At 47.6% G+C, this 19,448-nt stretch overlaps 1 protein-coding gene across 8 annotated transcripts in view; it reads right to left on the bottom strand.

Annotated features, from left to right (window-relative positions):
* AZIN2 (antizyme inhibitor 2) overlaps window positions 1-1,242 on the bottom strand; it is a 41,612-nt gene extending 40,370 nt beyond the window's left edge. For 2 of the 8 annotated variants that reach the window (XM_025390985.1, XM_025390993.1), the window contains exons 1-3: window positions 1,061-1,242; window positions 847-967; window positions 11-187 (exon numbers count right to left, since the gene is read on the bottom strand). Coding sequence is in view for 3 of the 8 variants with exons in the window: in XM_025390977.1 (XP_025246762.1) it covers window positions 11-115 (105 nt within the window). In the remaining 5 variants the exon portion in view is untranslated. Of the gene's footprint in view, window positions 1-10; window positions 188-522; window positions 736-846 lie in introns of those variants that run through there. The other 6 variants (XM_025390977.1, XM_025391010.1, XM_025390969.1 and 3 more) reach the window with 6 other exon arrangements.
* Between the last annotated feature and the right edge of the window lie 18,206 nt (window positions 1,243-19,448).

Below are 19,448 nucleotides of genomic sequence, written 5' to 3'. Positions count from 1 at the left end.
AGCCCCTCACCGTGGTGGCCTCTGAGGCCCCCAGAGTGAGTTCCTTCAGCAGGTCTCGGGTACTGAAGCCCTCCTCCACCATCACAAAGTCCGATTCACTCAGGTAGCCAGCCATGCCTTGCAGGAGGAGCTGACGGGCTGGATGGAGCCGCTGCTGCAGCCGCCGCCTTAGAAAGTATGCAACACACTGCGGGGCGGGGGGAGATGAAGGGAACGGCTGGGGGGCCAGCTCCGCTGCCCCACTCGCCTCCCCAGGCCAGGGAACCCAATCCCGTCACAACCCACCCCCAGCACAAGCCCGGGGTTCATTAGGCAAGGGTGGAGAAAATAAAGAATCCCGGATTTCAAACGGAGACAAGGCACTGTATGTCCCCACCAGTAAAATGGATGAATTGTTTTGGAGAGCCTTCTCAGTTCTGAAATTCTGGATTTCAGGAAACAGTGAAAGAGAGATGGAACAGAAAATCTGAGAAACTTGGGTGGGGAAGTTTCCAGGGCGCCCCCAGTCTTGACCACGCCCACCCAGAGGGTAGCCGGTGGCCACGCCAAGGAGTCTCAGCCTGAGAGTAAGAGTTTAAGTTCGAGTCCGCTCTCTACTGCTTGACCTCGGATACTCTCTGACCCTCTTCGGAGCCTCACTTTCCCCAACTGTAAATGGGGGCTGGACTGATCCTGACATGCTAGAATTCTAGGCGTGCCTGGGGGCGCCACGTGGTGGGTGGGGGCCGCAAGCTCCTGGGACTGAACGGAAGGCCAAGGATTTTTCCGTCCGAGTGACTCCTACCGCGTGCAGTGACTCCTACCGAGTGCAGGGCTGAGGTCCCCCCATCCCCCAGGGCCCCTTACCAAGCTCCGTCCTCCTTCGCGGGGGCCAGAGCCAGGCGCGCTGCTAGGGGGGGTCGCCGGTGACCTCGGAACTTGTGCAACACCCCGAGGAGGAGTGGCAGTTGCGGAGCCGAGGCCCCTGCTGACAGGAGGCAGAAGGGGCCGGGGGGCAGGTCAGCACCAGAGCGGAGGGCGTCCGCTCCCCGAGGCTCCCCAGGCCACTTTCCGCACTCGCCTTAAAACGCATTTACACGGCTTCGGCCCATAAGTCTCCCCAGCGAGTGAATCGACTCCTCGGCGCCTCCGCTCTCTCGCTCCCCCGGGATCGGGTCCCGCGGCCTGCGCCCTGCCCTCCCAGCAGCCACCGACCCCCACGCCCACCCTTCCGCCTGCAGCACGCTTATATAACCCCAGCCAGGCCCCGCCCATGGCGCCGAGGCCCTGCCTCCGCTTGGCCGTAGCCCTGGCAACCGGGTGCCGCCATCCCATTGGTCGATTCCGACATAAAGCACTCAGCTCTGCCCGCCCGTGCCGCAGTCTTCTCCCTCGGAGACTTGGCGGTGACTAACCCAAGCTGGGAAATCGGAACTACAGGGCGCAGCCACACGGGTGGGACACTTAGACCCTGCATCTTAGGTCTTAAAGAGTGAGCGGGACCGGGAAGCCTTTTCTGCGTCTGCCTCAACTTACTTCGTGGTACCGCTCTTGTCTGCCGCAGGAACTGCTCACTCATCTCTCGAAACCCAGTTCAGATGACATGTCCTTGTATTACTTTTGTAATAAAATTCTTTTTATTTAATTGTCTCTTCCAGGCATCTTCCCGACTCCAACTCAAAAGGCATCTAAAATGTCTTCAGAGAACCTTTTTGTGACTTTCCCAGTTCAAGGCAATCCCTCCCTTTATCACATCCTCTGAACCCGGCAAACTCTTACTCGCCTCTCAAGAGAAATGTGTCTCCTTCTTCAAGAAGCTTTCCCGGACTTCCTCAACTCAAAGCATTTATTTTATACCGACAAGTTGGTGCTCACCCATCAAAGTCCTGTATAATGTCACCTCTGTTGAACCTTCCATGACCTGCCTGGCCCCAAGGAACACAGCACTTAGTCTGTCTGGACCCCTCACTCATTTAGTTCTTGTTACCCATAGTGTGAGGTTCGTATTGCTATTTTACACTTCTTGGTTGGTTACACTTTGCACCTAGTTTGTGATTTCCCAAGGGCAAGGACTGAATACCCTACTCAAGTGCCTGGAGCATGGCATAGACAAGAGTGCTGAAGAAGATTCAATAGCTGTGTTACTCAAAAGCTGACTCAAAAGTTCATCTGGAAAAGTAAGCATACAAGAAGAGTCAAGACATTCTTGGAAAATTAAAAAAAGGGCTTCCTTTATCATACCAAAAATTTTTAAATAATGCTGTAGTCCTTTTTTTTTTTTTTTTTTTTTTGAGATGGAGTTTCACTCTTTTTGCCCAGGCTGGAGTGCAATGGTGCGATCTCAGCTCACTGCAAACTCTGCCTCCTGGGTTCGACCGATTCTCCTGCCTCAGCCTCCCAAGTAACTGGGATTATAGGCGCATGCCACCAAACCCAGCTAATTTTGTATTTTTAATAGAGACGGGGTTTCACCATGTTGGCCAGGATGGTCTTGAACTCCTGACCTCCAGTAATCTACCCGTCTCGGCCTCCCAAAGTGCTGGGATTATAGGCGTGAGCCACCGCGCCTGGCCAAAACTACAGTCTTTAAAACAGTATGGTGCTGGAGCAGGAAGAGAGAGTGGTAAAACAACAGAGTCTACAGCAGTCCCGTATACATTGGAGATTGGTACACAATGAAGGCAGCATTTCAAATCAATGAAGCCAAAGGGGTTTTGGTCTACCGTGTCTTCATGTCCCCTGCTAGGCTATGGGCTTTTTTTTTTTTCTCTTTTGAGACAAGGTTTGGCTGTGTCACCCAGGCTGGAGTGCAGTTATATGACCTCAGCTCACTGAAACCTCCACCTCTCAGGCTCAAGTGATCCTCCAACCTCAGCCTCCCAAGTAGCTGGGACTACAGGTGCATGCCACCATGCCATGCTGATTTTTGTATTTTTTGTAGAGACAGGGTTTCGCCATGTTGCCCAGGTTGGTTTCAAACTCCTGAGCTCTAGCAATCTGCCTGCCTCAGCCTCCCAAAGTGCTGGGATTACAGGCGTGAGCCACTGTGCCCAGTGAGCTGTAGACTTTCTTTTTAATCAGTGGCACTTCTTGTCCTGCCTTAGTGTCTCCCTAGGACACTGCACAACCTAGTTAGAACATGCTCAGTACACCGATGGTGCAGGGCAGGGACCAGAGGCAGGGAGAGCCATTTTCTGCTGCCTACCCAGCTGGGACATATAATGGCTGGGTGTCCTTGGCTGAGTCACCCTAATTGGATCTGGGTCACTTCTGCCTGGCTTGATTTCCCCCTGTGAACTGAGAGGTTTCAGACTGATTTCTCTGGGCCCTTCTGCCTGGAACCTTCTTGTTTTCTATGCATAGGAGCAGCATTTCAGGAGGCAGCTTTATAGGACAGTCATTTGTAGGCCCTTTCTTTGAGATTAGTAGTCATTTGCAACACAGTATGAGAACAAGTATCTACCAATCAGGAAGGGTAGATTAGGATGGCCATGGCAGAAACCTTTAAAGATTAGACTGAGAGGAGAGGAGCACCCAAATAACTTTGGCTCTACTTTTAGTTTAATCATTCTTTGAGCTGGCTGCATTTGAATGTCATGGTCTGGGTCTGCCCTACCGGCTTTTTTCATCACCTAGTAGGCACATAATAGGTACATGCAATATGTTTACTGAATGAATCAATAGAGGTAAGAAGAAACGAACCAGAATCCAGTCTGTCCATTTGGAGTCTATCAAGGGTAAGTAATCAGAGCAGAAAAATCTGCACCCTGGACTGAGTACAGATAGGCTGTGGCTTTTTCTTTTTTCCCTGATTGTTATGTGATGTCACTGAAACTCCATGACAACCCTATGTCATAGGAGCCACATTTGTTCTCATTTTACAAATGAGGAATATAAAGCTCAGAAAAGTTCAGTAACTTGCTCAGGATCACACAGCAAGTAAGGGTAAAGACTAGATTTAAATACAAGCCAATCCTGACCTTTAACCTTTATGCTTGACTGCCAGTCAGTGGCTGAGAATTCTGGCCCCAGCTCAGCAAAAGTTACACACTCATCCTGCCAACTTCCAACCCAAAGGCCAGTAGCTTCTCTTCTGCTTGTCTCTCATGCTACCTCTGTCTTAGCATCTATGATTGCTGTGCTGAGCCTTCAAGAACATGGAGCAGAAGCAGGATAAAAATCTTCTGATCTCTAGTCAGAATCATGTTAGCCAAGTCAATCTATCCTTCATAAACCAAGAGTAATCATAGTCACAAACGTTGCAATAATAAAAATGCCTTATTAGTACATAAAACTGGAGAGTTTGAAAAATACTTTCCTGTTCATCATTTTATTCAGGCTTCCCAAAATTCCACCAGTATTAATTTCTTAGGGATGCCATAACAAAGTACCAAAAACGAGTAGCTTAAAATAACAGAAATGTACTGTCTCCAGTTATGGAAGCTAGGAGTCTGGAGTCAGGGAGTTGGCAGGGCCATGCTCTCTCTGATGGCTCTAGGAGAGAATCTTTCCTTGCTTCGTCTAGCCTGTGGTGTTAGCTGGCAATCCTTGGCATTCCTTGGCTCGTAATGCATCACTCCAGTCACATGGCCGTCTTCTCCCTGTGTGTCTTCATATGATCTTCCCTCTATATGTGTTTGTCTCTGGGTCCAAATTTCCCCTTTTAATAAGGATGCTTATCATATGGGATTAGGGTCCACCGTAATGACCCCATTTTAATTTGATTACCTCTGCAAAGTCCTGTTTCCAAATAAGGTCACAATCTGTGGCACTGGGGGTTAGGACTTAAAAATAACTTTTTACAAGGATGCAATTCAACCTATAACACCACCAAACACTTCTTTTTATACAGTTGACCAAAATATAGATCCATGATGACACCTAGTTGCAAGGGAGGTGGGAAGACATAGTCTTTAGTTGGGTACATTGCTGTTCCTCCTACCCCACCAATAAAATCAAAATACTAATGAAGACAAGGAGAGTAGATATTTTGTGATAACTAGTAGGGAAGATTATTTCTCCCTTTTAAAGATCAGCATATCACAGGGTGCGGCAGCTCATGCCTATAATTCCAGCACTTTGGGGGGCTGAGGCAGGTGGATCACTTGAGGTCAGGAGTTCGAGACCAGCCTGGCCAACATAGTGAAACCCCATCTCTACTAAAAATACAAAAAATTAGCCGGGCATGGTGGTGGGCACCTGTAATCCCAGGTAGTGGGGAGGCTGAGGTGGGAGAATCACTTGAACCCAGGAGGTGGAGGTTGCAGGGAGCCAAGATTGCACCACTGCACTCCAGTCTGGGCAACAGAGCAAGACTCCATCTCTAAAAAAATAAATAAATAAATAAATAAATAAAGATCAGTGTATCAGTTGCGATGGTTTTAATGTGTCTCTCAGAAAGCTTGGGTTGTAATTTAACACCCAACGCAACAGTGTTGGGAGGTGGGGCCTAATGGGAGATGTTTAGGTCATGAGGGCTCCACCACCATAAATGGATTAATGCCAATTATAAAAGGGCTCAAGGCTGTGAGTTCAACCTCTTGCTCTCTCTTGCCCTCTCCACCACCTTCCACCATGAAATTATGCAGCAAGAAGACCTCCACTAGTTGCAGCTCCTCAGTCTTGGACTTCCCAGCCTCTAGAACTATCAGCCAATTTTCTGTTCATTATAACTTATGCAGACTCAGGTATTCTGTTTCAGCAGCACAAAATGGACTAAGACACCAGTTCAGAGTGATTATGGAATTTATTCCACAGGGAGAAGTAGACAGAGAAGTAAACAAACATTATTTGAACACCTATTGTGTGACAGACATCATACTGAATGTGTACGAACACATAACTGCATTTAATCTTTAGATAAGCCTTTAAGACAGGCACTATTAGCCCCATTTTACAGGTGATAAAATTGGGATCAAATCCTTTGTCTAAGGTTACCCAGCTAGTGAGTATCAGAGTGGAAAGTTCACTCTGGTCTATCTGACTATGCCAGTGAGATGGGCTCTGAGAATAAGGCATGAAGCTCAGAACAAGGAATGCCAACACCAGGCCAAGAGCAAACAGCAGAAGACCTGAGCAGTGGCTGGAACCCAGGTTCAGACACCAGATAAATTGGCAGAACAGGCACCAACCCAAAGTCACCACTGCAAACTCTTTGAAGGCACCAGTGAAATGGAAATCCTGAAGTAACTAGAAACCTGAAATAGGAAAGCAGCCTTTGCAAGGTCAGAGCTACTTGCAAATTAAGGATAGAAATGAATCATAACAGTGGCCACCATCTATTGTGCATCTACTATGCTCTAGGCACTAACAGCTAAGAACCCTAGAGAGGTTACTATCATGCAGCCTTGTATTAAGATTTATATAACTCTGGGCCGGGCACAGTGGCTCATGTCTGTAATCCCAGCACTTTGGGAGGCCGAGGCAGGCGGAGCACCTGAAGTCAGGAGGTTGAGACCATCCTGGTCGACATGGTGAAACCCTGTCTCTACTAAAATACAAAAAATTAGCTGGGCATGATGGCGGGTGCCTGTAATCCCAGCTAGTGGGGAGGCTGAGGCAGGGGAATCACTTGAACGCAGGAGGCAGAGGTTGCAGTGAGCCGAGATTGCGCCACCGCACTCCAGCCTGGGTCACAGAGTGATACATCTCCAAAAAAAAAAAAAAGATTTATATAATTTTTAACTCAATAACCCTAAGAGGTATGTGCTGTTTAGTAACCCTGTGTTGCAAGGGAGGAAACACACATAGAGAGGCTAACTAACTTGCTCAAGGTCACACAGAAAATAAGGGGCACCACTGCACTATATACACTTTCCCCATCTTCACAACAAGCCTGCAAGGTGGGAACTATTATCTCATTCCACAATGGAGGAATCTGAGGCCAGAGAGGTCAACTGATTTGACTAAGATCACACAGCAGGTAAGTGGCAGAGCCTGGAGTCAAACTCAGGGCTGTGCACTGGTGAGAAATTTGAAATGGAGAGGCCCAGGATCATGTTAGAGCAAACCCTGGGGCCCCAGCTCTTCGAACCCTGAATTCTAACTGTTAGAGCTGTCTGTGTCCCCTTGATGCAGGAACAGGCAGGCAGAGGCCCTGCCTGTACCTTAGAACCCAGCCTAGGACCCAGCACTGAGAAGACAAAGCTCAAGTGTGTTGACTGAATTGGGGATTATACTCACAACCCTTCCCTAGACAGACAAGATGCTAAGAGGCTGAATGTGGTATTTGGATTTATTTGTGTTTATTTGCATTCTCTTTTAGGCTACACACAAATGTAAACAAAATAATAATAGTGTGTAACAATTAAGGAATGCATACAGTTTCTCTGAAGCCAGACCTGAGTCATTTCTAACAAATGTGATGAGAAAACAACTATTTAAAAAAAATTACTCAGCTGAAAATTCTCACTTTCTCCAGCTGCTGTCTTCAGAGCCACCTGGGAGGGGAATAAACAAGGCTGTTGACTGCAGCTCTGTTCCACATTCTCTGATGGTTCTCAGGCTTGGGCCTGCATCAGAATCACCTGGAGGGTTTGTGAAAACACACATTGCCAGGCCCTTTTCCAGAGTTTCCGATTCAATAGGTTTGGGGTGGCCCTGAGAATATGTATTTCTTTTTTTTTTTTTTTTTTTTTTTGAGACAAAGTTTTTGTTCTTGTTGCCTAGGTTGGAGTGCAATGGCGTGGTCTTGGTTCACCGCAACCTCCACCTCCCAGGTTGAAGCAATTCTTCTGCCTCAGCCTCCCAAGTAGCTGGATTACAGGCATGCACCACCACGCCTGGCTAATTTTTGTATTTTTAGTTGAGACGGGGTTTCACCATCTCGGCCAGGCTGGTCTTGAACTCCTGACCTCAGGTGACCCACCAGCCTCAGCCTCCCAAAGTGCTGGGATTACAGGTGTGAGCCACCACGCCCAGCCAAGAATACATAGTTCTGACAAGTTCCCAGGATGCTGATACTACCAGTCCAGGAGCCACACTTTGAGAGCCCTAACCTAAATAGACCTGAAGCACATCAGGCAAAGAGATCAAAGCTGTGTACCTTTGAATGAAGGCATCAAGCCCTTGCCCCAGCCCCTCTCTGGCAAGGAGGTCTGGTGGGCCAAAAACCAACCTGGGCTGGAAGGCTATACTATCTCTAGACAATAGGAGCACATCCATAAAGATATACATCTACTACGTACCCACAGGAATTTAAAACAAAAAAATTGTTTTAAATAGGAATACACACTTCAGGGGTCTATAAGCTTGAATCCATCTCTTGGGGCAACCTCATTTACTGTGTGACCTTGGCAAAGTCACTTATATTCTGTGAGCCTCACTTTTATTCATCTGTAAAATGAGCATAATAAGACTGTCTGCTTCCCAGAGCTGCTGTAAGAAATTTGTGAACATGTAAAATCCCCTGCCTGGTGCCTGGCACGTACACTAGCAAATGCATTCCCTTTTTTTTTTTTTAGACAGAGTCTCGTTCAGTCACCCCAGGTTGGACTGCAATGTCACGATCTCAGCTCACTGCAGCCTCTGCCTCCCAGGTTCAAGCGATTCTCATGCCTCAGCCTCCCGGGTAGCTGGGATTACAGGCGCACCAGCATACCCAGCAGGGGTAGGATGGGAGAAGCAGCCCCATAGGGAGGTTTAGGAGGTGAGCTGAGAAACACCCAGCAGGGCCCAGATGCTCAGGAAGTGGGACAGCACAGTATGGGGTGGGGTAGAATTCCATTTCCCCTTGCGTTTTCACAGGGGCAGAGGTTGATGTGCAGAGCACTGAGTCATGCAAGCCGGACCCAAGCTGGGCCTCTTTCTAAATTGCTATAGTAGTCATGTTCTCTCGGAAAGCTGTTCACTCACGCCAAGAAAGAGCAGACCCAGGCAGCCATGTCTACAAATGCTCTGCTCACCTCCCCTACTGCTGATGGACTCATAATTGGGCACCATATCCCTATGCCTCCAGTTAGCGGACCAATCAGAGACACAGCGACTGGAGTCGAGTAATAGAGTGAGATCTGGGGTCAGTGGAGTCCACTCGAGAGAGAGCCAGAGTTTGCCTCTGTCTCTGAGGCTTCCAGCCATTCCTGGTGTCCCTGAGAGATTCTGAGTCCTTTCAGGAAGCCTCCCTCACAGAGGCAGCACAGCAGAGTCCTCAACCACAGGACACAAGGAGTTATGCTTCCTACTCTTCAACCCAGGCTCCGCCATTTATCCAATAATGTGACCCTGGGGAAGTTACCTAGCCTCTCTGTGCCTCATTGTCCTCATCTGTAGGATGGAGATAATAAAACTGCCTATTTCATGGGGTTGATATGGTAAGCAAAGAGGTAACCATGTGCTCTAGTCTGAATGTTGGTGTCCTCCCCAAATTCATATGTTAGAATCTGATACCCAGTTTGATAGTATTAAGAGGGGGAGCCATTGAGAGGTGATTAAATCATTAAGGGAGGTCCTTGAGTCTTTCACCATGTAAGCATGCAGCAGAAAGTGTCATCTTTGAAGGAGAGAGCAAGTTCTCACCAGACATCAAATCTACTGGCACGGGCTGGGGTGTGGTGGCTCACGCCTGTAATCCCAGCACTTTGAGAGGCAAAGGCGGGTGGATCACTTGAGCCCAGGAGTTCAAGACCATCCTGGGCAATATGGCAAAACCCTGTCTCTACAAAAAATACAGAAAAAAAAAAAGCTGGGGAAGTTGAGGTGGGAGGATCACCTGAGCCCAGGAAGTCAAGGCTGCAGTGAGCCATGATTGTGCTACTAGACTCCAGCCTGGACAACTGAGCGAGACCCTGCGTCAAAAAAAAAAAAAAAAAAAATCTGCTGGCATGTTGATCTTGGATTTCCCATCCTCCAGAGCTGTCAGCAATACATTTCTGTTGTTTATAAATGACCCAGCCTCAGGCATTTTGTTATAGCAGCACAAATAGGCTAAGACAGGACTCTTATGTGGTTGTAATCAGATGGCAGCCTGAACTAGAGTCACCTAGAGGCTCAACTGGGACACTGGGATAGCTGGGCCTTTCTCCCTTTTTATGTATGTCAGGGCCCCACTATGGGGTTTCCACTTGGTCTCACAGCAGGGGAGCTGGACCTCTTATCTGGTGGAACAGGACTCCTAAGAACTCAAAGGCAGAGCTTGCCAGGTCTCCTGAAAATCTCAGGTTCAGAACTGGCTCAGCATCACTTTCTCTGCATTCTACTGGTTAAAGTGGGTCAGAGAGTTGTCCCAGATTCAATGTGAGATGGGACTACACAAGGCACATATATTGGGAGGTGCGGTTCATTTTTGGAGACTAGCTGCCATAAAATCCATCCAATGTCTATATGTCCACTGTCCCTACCCTGTCAAAGTCATCATCCCTAGCCTGGAGGTCTGCAATAATTTTCTAAATAATTTCCCTGTATTGCTCTTAACCTTCCACCAATCTAGCCCAAACACTGCAGACAGGGTGTTCTTATGAAGGTGATATCAAAATGCAAATTAAGTAAAGATTTTGCCTATTAAAAACCCTGCAATGACCTCCCTTTGCTCTTGGGGCAAAGTCTCAGATCTTTAACAAAGCCTACAAGGCCCTTCATCCGGGACCCTGCCCGAGGCTCACCTCTACCGGACACTCTCCCTGGCCACCATTTTCCCAGCCCTCCTCTAGCTGCTGCTGCTGCTTCTTTCTTCTTCTTCTTCTTCTTCTTTTCTTCCTCTTCTTCCTCTTCTTTCTTCCTCTTCCTTCTTCCTTTTCCTCTTCCTTCTTCCTCTTCCTCCTCCTTTCTTTTCTTCTTCCTCTTCTTCCTTCTTCTTCCTCTTCTTCCTTCTTCTTCCTCTTCTTCCTTCTTCTTCCTCTTCTTCCTCTTTCTCTTCCTCTTCTTTTCCCTATTCCTCTTCTTCTTCCTCCTTTTCCTCTTCTTCCTCTTCTTCTCTTCTTCTTTTTCTTCTTCTTGCTGCTGCTACTTTTCTTCGTCTCTTTCTCCTTCTTCTTCTTTGAGATAGGCCTCTCTCCCTCACCTACATCTAAGCTGGAGGGCAGTGGTGCAATCACAACTCATTGCAGCCTCAGACTCCTGGGCTGAAGGGTCCTTCCACCTCAGCCTCCAAGTAGCTGGGACTACAGGCATGTGCCACTATGCCTGGCAATTTTTTTTAGTGATGAGAGTCTAACTGTGTTGCCCAGGCTGGTCTCGAACTCCTGGGCTCCAGTGATCCTCCCCTCTCAGCCTGCCAAGTAGCTGGGACTACGGACACGAGCCACCGCACCCAGCATTTCCAATTTATTGAACCTGCCATGCTCCTTCCTTTCCTGGGACCTCTGCACTTGCTGTTCCTCTGGACCATTTTTTCCACCTCTTCATCTGACCAACTGCTGCTCATCCTTTAGGTCTTGGCTGAAATGTCCTTTCCTCAGAGAGACTATCCCTGACGATTTGGATCACTCAATACATTTCTTCATTTTGAGTAGAGTAAAACCCAACTCAAACTGTCTCAAGCAAAAAGGACATTCATTGCCTTATGTGACAAAGTCACTGAGGGATAAAAGTTGACACAAAGACTAAATCCAAGAGCTCAAAAATGTCATTGGGGATCTGTTCTGCTTCAATCTCAGTGCTGCCTTCCTTACAGTGGGCTTCTACCTCAGGCAGGCTCTCAGCGCCCCCCCCCCCAAAACACACACACCCTTATCCTCCACTCCACCCTGGACCCCAGCCACTGCCTCCTAAGCCAGGTTCCTCGATGTGCACATCTCTGATTGGCCAGACCTGGGGCTTGAGCCCCTTGCCCAAGATGAGATCAGCCCATTCTTACCATATGGAATGAGAGTAGGGAAGGTATGGTTCTCCAGTAGAAAAATGGGGTGTTGTAACCTGAAAAGGGGGGATGAATTCTAGCCAGGAAAAAAATGCCAATGGATTTGCTTATTCTGTTTGTCAGCACCCTGAGTGTTGCCCTTACATACTGGGGCACTCTTTTCATCTTTATTATTGTTTGTTTATTTTGTCGTTGTTGTTGTTTGGGGGTTGTTTTTTCTTTTTGTTTTTGTTTGAGACAGGGTCTTGCTCTGTCCCCCCGGTTGAAGTGCACTGACATAATCACGGCTCACTCCACCCTCTATCTCCCAGGCTCTAATGATCCTCCCACCTTAGCCTCCTGAGTAGCTGGGACTACGGGCATGCACCACCATGCCTAGCTAGTTTTCGAATTTTTTTTTTTTTTTTTTTTTGTAGAGAAGAGGGTCTCCCTATGTTACCCAGACTGGTCTTGGACTTCCAGGCTTAAGTAATCCCCCTACCACTGCACCCAGCCCCAGGGCACTCTTTTGCCTTAGGATCTTTGCACAGGCTACCCCTTCTGCCTGAAATGCTTTTTAAAAATATATAATAATATAAATCCTTTTTGCTTTTTTTGTTGTTGTTGAGACGGAGTCTTGCTCTATCGCCCAGGCTGGAGTAAGGTGGTACGATCTCGGCTCACTGTAACCTCTGTCTCTTGGGTTCAAGCAATTCTCATGCCTCAGCCTCCCAAGTAGTTGGGATTACAGGTTCACATCACCAAGCCCAGCTAGTTTTTGTATTTTTAGTAAAGATGGGGTTTCACTATGTTGTCCAGGCTGGTCTTGAACTCCTGACCTCAAGCGATCTGCCCGCCTTAGTCTCCCAAAGTGCTGGGATTACAGGCATGAGCCACTGCACCCGGCCTATAAATCCTGTTTTTAAAAAAAGTTTTGTCTTGAAATTCATACAGAAACTTTCCAAAAATAGTACATATCTTTCACCCAGATTCCCCAAATGTTAACATTTTAACAATTTTGCTTTCCATTCATATATATATATATAAAATATATATACACATAATATATATATGTGTGTGTGTGTGTGTGTATGAATACATGGATGGGTAGATATGGATAGACAGATAGAGGTATAAATTATTTATTTTTTCTGAACTGTTAAAGAGTAAGTTGCAGACATAATGCCACTTTACACCTAAATACGTCCATGCGTATTTTATCTAGAATGTGTTTCCTCCAGATATTCCCATGGCTCACTCTGCACACAGCACACCCTCACTTTCTGCAAGTCTTTGTTCAAATGTCACCTTCTCAAGGAGGCCTACCCAATCACCCCTTTAAAATTTCAACCCGCCTTTCTGTGCACTGTTGTCACTCTCAATCCTCTTACTGCTCTCTACTTTTTCTTCTTCAACAACACCTTTCACTTTCTAGGATACTGTAAAATTTATAGGTTAAATCTGTATATAATTTAAGTTCCCTAAGGATAGGAATCTTTGAACTTTTTGTTTACTGATCTATCCCAAGCTCCTAATGCAGTGCTTGGCACACAGCAGATGGTTCATAAATACCTATTGAATGAATGAATAAATGGAGTAACCCAAGGTCATAGCGAGTGAGTGGCACAGTGCTTTCATCTGAACCTATCACAGGTCAGTCACTGCCTTCAGAGCTCTTCTGTGACATCCTCTGGGGCTGCCTGGGCTCTCAATGGGCCCATCTATGACACTTTTTTATGTAGCCTCTAGCCATTGTGGGGGTGACCCAAAGCAAAATTATGAGCTCTCAATTTTGTCATTGTTACCTCTGACGTTTCTTTTTTCTTTTCTTTTTCTTTTTCTTTTTTTTTTTTCTTTTTTTTTTTTTTTTTTGAGACAGAGTCTCACTCTTTTGCCCAGGCTGGAGTGCAATGGTGTGATCTTGGCTCACTGCAACCTCCGCCTCCCAGGTGCAAGCGATTTTCCTTCCTCAGCCTCCCGAGTGGCTGGGATTACAGGCACATGCCACCATGCCCAGCTAATTTTTGTTTTGGGGGTGTTTTTCTTTCTTTTTTTTTTTTTTTGAGATGGAGTTTCGCTCTTGTTGCCCTGGTGTGATCTCGGCTCACTGAAATCTCTGCCTCCCGGGTTCAAGCGATTCTCCTGCCTCAGCCTCCCGAGTAGCTGGGATTACAGGCATATGCCACCACGCCTGGCTAATAATTTTTGTATTTTTTTAGTAGAGATAGGGTTTCACCATGTTGGCCACGCTGGTCTTGAACCCCTGACCTTGTGATCTGCCCACCTCGGCATCCCAAAGTGCTGGGATTACAGGCATAAGCCACCGTGCCCAGCCTGACTTCCCCTTTTCACCGCTTTCCCCACTCCAAAACCACTCTTTGCCCTCATGTTTCTCCCACATGGCAACTATTTCCATCTCATGTGGCAAGAGGCAGGGCAAAGTGGTGTGAAGACACCGGGCAGGGAGTCCTTAGAAAGGATTCACTTGCCTCTTTGGGTCTCAGTTCCCCACTCTGAGATTCCCACGATCTCTGAGACTCTTGGTGACTCTGATAGCATCTGCCAGTCTAATCTCTTTGTACATTGACCTAGGGAGTCTGGGTTGAGATTTGCAGACTTTTCCCTGATAGCAGAATGTGTAGCTCATTCTCCCATGAAAAGCATCACAGACAATAGATGAAAAAAGTGTTTTCGAGTCTGTGGTTACTGCTTCCCTGCCTCTGGGTTTGGGAACTAGACAAATCTGGATTTCTATCTAAAGCTGCCACATCACTTAGTAGTTCTATGACCCTACCAATTTGCTTCAGTTTTCTGAGTCTCAGTTTTCTCCACTGTAAAGTAGGTTTAATAATATCTTCTCTGGAGGGTTGTTGGAAGGAGTAAATAAAAAGATGCATGCAAAGCACTTTGCCTATTACCTGGGACACAGAAAGGTTCCAAAAATAGCAGCTGTTATTAGCATCTGTCTTAATCCATTTTCTGTTGCTTATAACAGAATCCCTGAACCTGGGTAATTTATAAAGAAAAGAAATTTATTTCTTAGAGTTATGGAGGCTGTTAAGTCCAAAGTGGAGGAGCTGCATCTGATGAGGACCTTTCTGCTGGTGGGGACTTTCTGCAGAGTCTCAATGTGGTACAGGGCATCGCATGACAAGGGGGCTGTGCAAGCCAGTTCAGGTCTCTCTTCCTCTTCTTATGAAGCCACCAGTTCCATTTCCTGAGAACCCATTACTCCCTCAATCCATTAATCCATGAATGAATTAATCCATTCATTAGGGCCGAGGCCTGATGGCCCAATCACCTCTCAAAGACCCCACCTCTCAGTATTGCCACACTCGGGATTAACCTTCAACACGAGTTTTGGAGGGGACAAACATTCAAACCATGGCAGCATCTGAGCTCTGAGTGGATTCCTGCTGCAGCTGTGACCACATGGTCAGGGAGCATTTCTGGAGTCCTCTCTGCATAGCAAGTGTGGGCCTGAGCCCTGTGTACAGCTGCTGTGGGGCTGGTTTGGTGGGCAGAGTCTGTGGCTATTTTGGTCCTATTGTCTAGACAGAGTTCCCTAAGGCCACCATCTCCCTAGCATAGAGGCTGAGCCCAGAAGTCTGAGTCATAGAAAGCACTTGAAAGTTCCTGGGAAAGCCATCTAGGCCAGGAGCACTTAGAATATTTTTCCCTACATGTCTCTTTTATTGAAATATTATATTCATCATTTATTGCTGCATAACAACCTCAAAACTTAGTAATTTAAAACAACAAACATTGATTACCTCACCCAGTTTCTGAAGGCCAGGAATCAGGAGGCAGCTTAGCCACGTGGCCTGGCTCAGGGTCTCCCATGAGTTTGTGGTCAAGCAGACAGCTAGGGCTGCCAACATCTGAAAGCCTTAGCTGGAGCTGAAGAATCCACTTGCAAGCTCACTTACATAGCTGTTGGCGGGAGGCTTTAGTTTCTTGCCCCTTGGATTTTTTCACAGGGATGCCTAACGCATGGGTTCTCCAGAATAAGTGACCCGAGGGAAAGAGAGATTGAGACCAAGACAGAACTGCAGTGTCTTTTTTCCTTTTTTTGAAATGGAGTTTCACTCTTTTCTCCTAGGCTAGAGTGTAATGGTGCGATCTCAGCTCACAGCAACCTCCACCTCCCAGGTTCAAGCAATTCTCCTGCCTCAGCCTCCCGAGTAGCTGGGATTACAGGCACCTAACACCACACCTGGCTAATTATTTGTATGTTTTAGTAGAGATGGGTTTTCGCCATGTTGGTCAGGCTAGTCTTGAACTCCTGACCTCAGGTGATCCACCTGCCTCAGCCTCCCAAAGTGCTGGGATTACAGGCGTGAGCCACCGTGCCCGGCCTGCAGTGAGTGTCTTTTATAACTAATCTCAGGAGTGACACCCCATTACTTCTGCCAAATAGACCAACCTGATACAGTGTGGGAGGGGATGATACAAGGGCATGCACACCAGTAGGCAGGAGTCTTTGGGGGCTCTTTGGGATTTTTTGTTTGTTTGTTTTGAGACAGAGTCTCACTTTGTTGCCCAGCCTAGAGTGCACTGGTGTGATCTCGGCTCACTGCAACCTTCCAGGTTCAAGCGATTCTCCTGCCTCAGCCTCCTAAGTAGCTGGGACTACAGGTGTGCACCATCATGCCCGGCTAACTGTTTTGTATTTTTAGTAGAGACGGGGTTTCACCATGTTGGCGAGGCTCGTCTCAAACTCCTGACCTCATGTGGTCCACGCACCTTGGCCTTCCAAAGTGCTGAGATTATAGGTATGAACCACCATGCCCGCCTGAGGAATATTTTGAGTGCCACCTGCCATGGACATACTTCATATATGATGAAATTCACAGATCTTAGGCATACAGTTTTATCGGTTTTAACAATCAAATTTTTTTTTTTTTTTTTTTTTTTTGAGACGGAATCTCGCTCTGTCACCCAGGCTGGAGTGCAGTGGCACGATCTCGGCTCACTGCAAGCTCTGCCTCCCGGGTTCATGCCATTCTCCTGCCTCAGCCTCCCGAGTAGCTGGGACTACAGGCGCCCACCACCACGCCCGGCTAATTTTTTGTATTTTTAGTAGAGACGGGGTTTCACCATGTTAGCCAGGATGGTTTCGATCTCCTGACCTCGTGATCCGCCCGCCTCGGCCTCCCAAAGTGCTGGGATTACAGGCATGAGCCACCACGCCCAGCCTACAATCAAATATTTTTTTTTTTCGAGATGGAGTCTTGCTCTGTTGCCAGGCTGGAGTGCAGTGACTTGATCTTGGTTCACTACAACCTGCCCCTCCCGGGTTCAAGCAATTCTCCTGCCTCAGCCTCCTGAGTAGCTGGGATTACAGGAGTGCGCCACCACGTCCAGCTAATTTTTGTATTCTTGTTAGAGACAGGGTTTCACCATGTCGGCCGGGCTGGTTTCGAACTCTTGACGTCGTGATCCGCCCACCTCAGGCTCCCAAAGTGCTGGGATTACAGGCGTGAGCCACCGCGCCCCAGCCCAACAATTGAATATTCTGATATAACCCACACTCCTAGCAAGGTTTCAAACATTTTCGTTACATCAGAACGTTCTCCCATCCCCTTCCCAGTCAATCCCCTCTCACCCCAAGTAACTACTGACCTTATTTCCATTTCTGTATAATCCACAGTTTTGCCTGGTCTATAATGTGATAACATTGGAGTCATAGAGTATATACTCTTTTGTGTCTAGCTTCTTTTGTTCGCATAATGATTTGAGATTCATCTATGTCATTGTGTATCAATGGTTCATTTCTTTTGATTGTTGGGTAGGCACTCCCACCTTTGTGTGGTTCTCACCCTTATTAAATGTGCCCTATAACATGACATCTGGCAGTTAACTCTTCATTTCTACTTCTACTAGACTGTGACCTACTAGACTGTGACCTGCTCAAGGACAGAGGTTGTGTGTATCTCATTTATTTCTGGGTCCCCAACATGAGCTCAGTGCCTGGAAGGCAGTAGACCTGGAAACTGTCACATCCTGGAACTTGAGAGTTGGTGTGATGGGAAGTAGGGAACCGCAGGGAGTTGAGGGGCACTGACAGGAGACCTGATCACTGGGACTGGAAATCACTCCAAGACCCACCATCCACGGGCCCCACGGGCTCAGAGGACTCTCCAACCAGAAGTTCCAGGACAGAAAGGGGGTTCCAGCCCAATGAAACACAGAGTGGGCAGTAAGTCCACAGCTGTTACTCTAGGGCTCCATCTTCCGGCCACTGGAAAACTCACCAACTGGGGATGGGCCTGAAAAGAAAGTAAAAATCTATTTTCTCTCACTTGCTTCTCTTCCTCTTTCACCCAAAGTGCACCTGACAACTAGATCCAACCCTCAGGCAGAGTTTGAAACCTCTGACCCCTCCAGATCCACCCTTTCATGCTGCTCACACTGGCCCCACCCTCAGCAGGGCCATGAGGAGATGAGGGTTGAGGCTCCAACACCTGCAGGCTTTCTGGAATCCCAGAAGCCCTAAAGCATGGACCTAGGGGTCAAGCTGGCACTGAGTTCCTGCTCTATCACCCTCTGTCTGTATGACCTTGGCCAGATTACTTCCTCCTCTGTAAAACAGGGCCATAATTCCAGCTAGCAGAGTAGGTAAAGGGCTACTTACCTGACAGAAGTAGAGGGCTAAGTGCAGTGGCTGAGAAAGGATGGGGTGACTTGGTGGTGGGAGGAGCCTGTGAGACCTTCTCTGTTTTTCCAGAAAGGTAGAATTAGCACCAGAGGGCCAGGCGAGGTGGCTCATGCCTGTAATCCCAGCACTTTGGGAGGCCAAGGCGGGCGGATCACCTGAGGTCAGGAGTTCGAGACCACCCTGACCAACATGGTGAAGCCCCATCTCTACTAAAAATACAAAAATTAGCTGGGCATGGTGACGCATGCCTGCAATCCCAGCTACCTGGGAGGCTAAGGCAGGAGAATTGCTAGAACCCAGGAGGTGGGGGCTGCAGTGAGCCAAGATCACACTGCCACTGCACTCCAGCCTGGGTGACAGAGCAAGACTCCGTCTCAAAAAAAAAAAAAAGAATTAACACCAGAGTCCACAACTGAGAACAAAAGCTGAGAAATGCTCCACCTTCCAAGCTCAGAAGCTCCCCTCAAGGGTTGATAGGAAGTGCTATTTCAGCAGAACTAGCACTACGTACAGTGCTGGAGCTATGCAGGGCTTGTGAAAAGAAGCCACCTGTCCCTGTCTCCCTTAGGGTAGAGCAGGCAATTCCCACGCAAGACAGGTTCTGCAATATGACCTTATTACTTTATCAAGGGGACCAGTCAAATTCTCCTCCCATTGAATACAGGCTGGCCTTGGTGACTGCTGCTAACCTAGAGAATGCAGCAGAAGTTACAATGCACAATTTCTCAGGCTAGGCCAAAAGAAACTTTGTAACTTCTTCCTTGGTCTCTTAGAAAGCTCAACCTATAGGCACTCCTTCTTGGTACCCAGGTGCTATGCTGTGAGAAGCCAAGTCACATGGGGAGGCCACGTTTAGGTTCTCCAGGTGACAGTCCCAGCTCAGGCACCGGTCATGTGAGTGAAGCAACCTCCAGGTGATTTCAGCCCCCAGCCATTTTAGTCTTCCCAGCTAAGGTCCCAGACATCATGACGCAGTGTTTAGTTATGTACTGTTGCATGGCAAGTTACCCCCAGAATGGAACAGCTTAAAACAACAAA

The sequence above is a fragment of the Theropithecus gelada genome, chromosome 1 (assembly GCF_003255815.1).
Source record: "Theropithecus gelada isolate Dixy chromosome 1, Tgel_1.0, whole genome shotgun sequence".
In the NCBI taxonomy this organism is placed as follows: Eukaryota; Metazoa; Chordata; class Mammalia; order Primates; family Cercopithecidae; genus Theropithecus; species Theropithecus gelada.
This window is presented reverse-complemented; position numbering and strand designations above follow the sequence as displayed.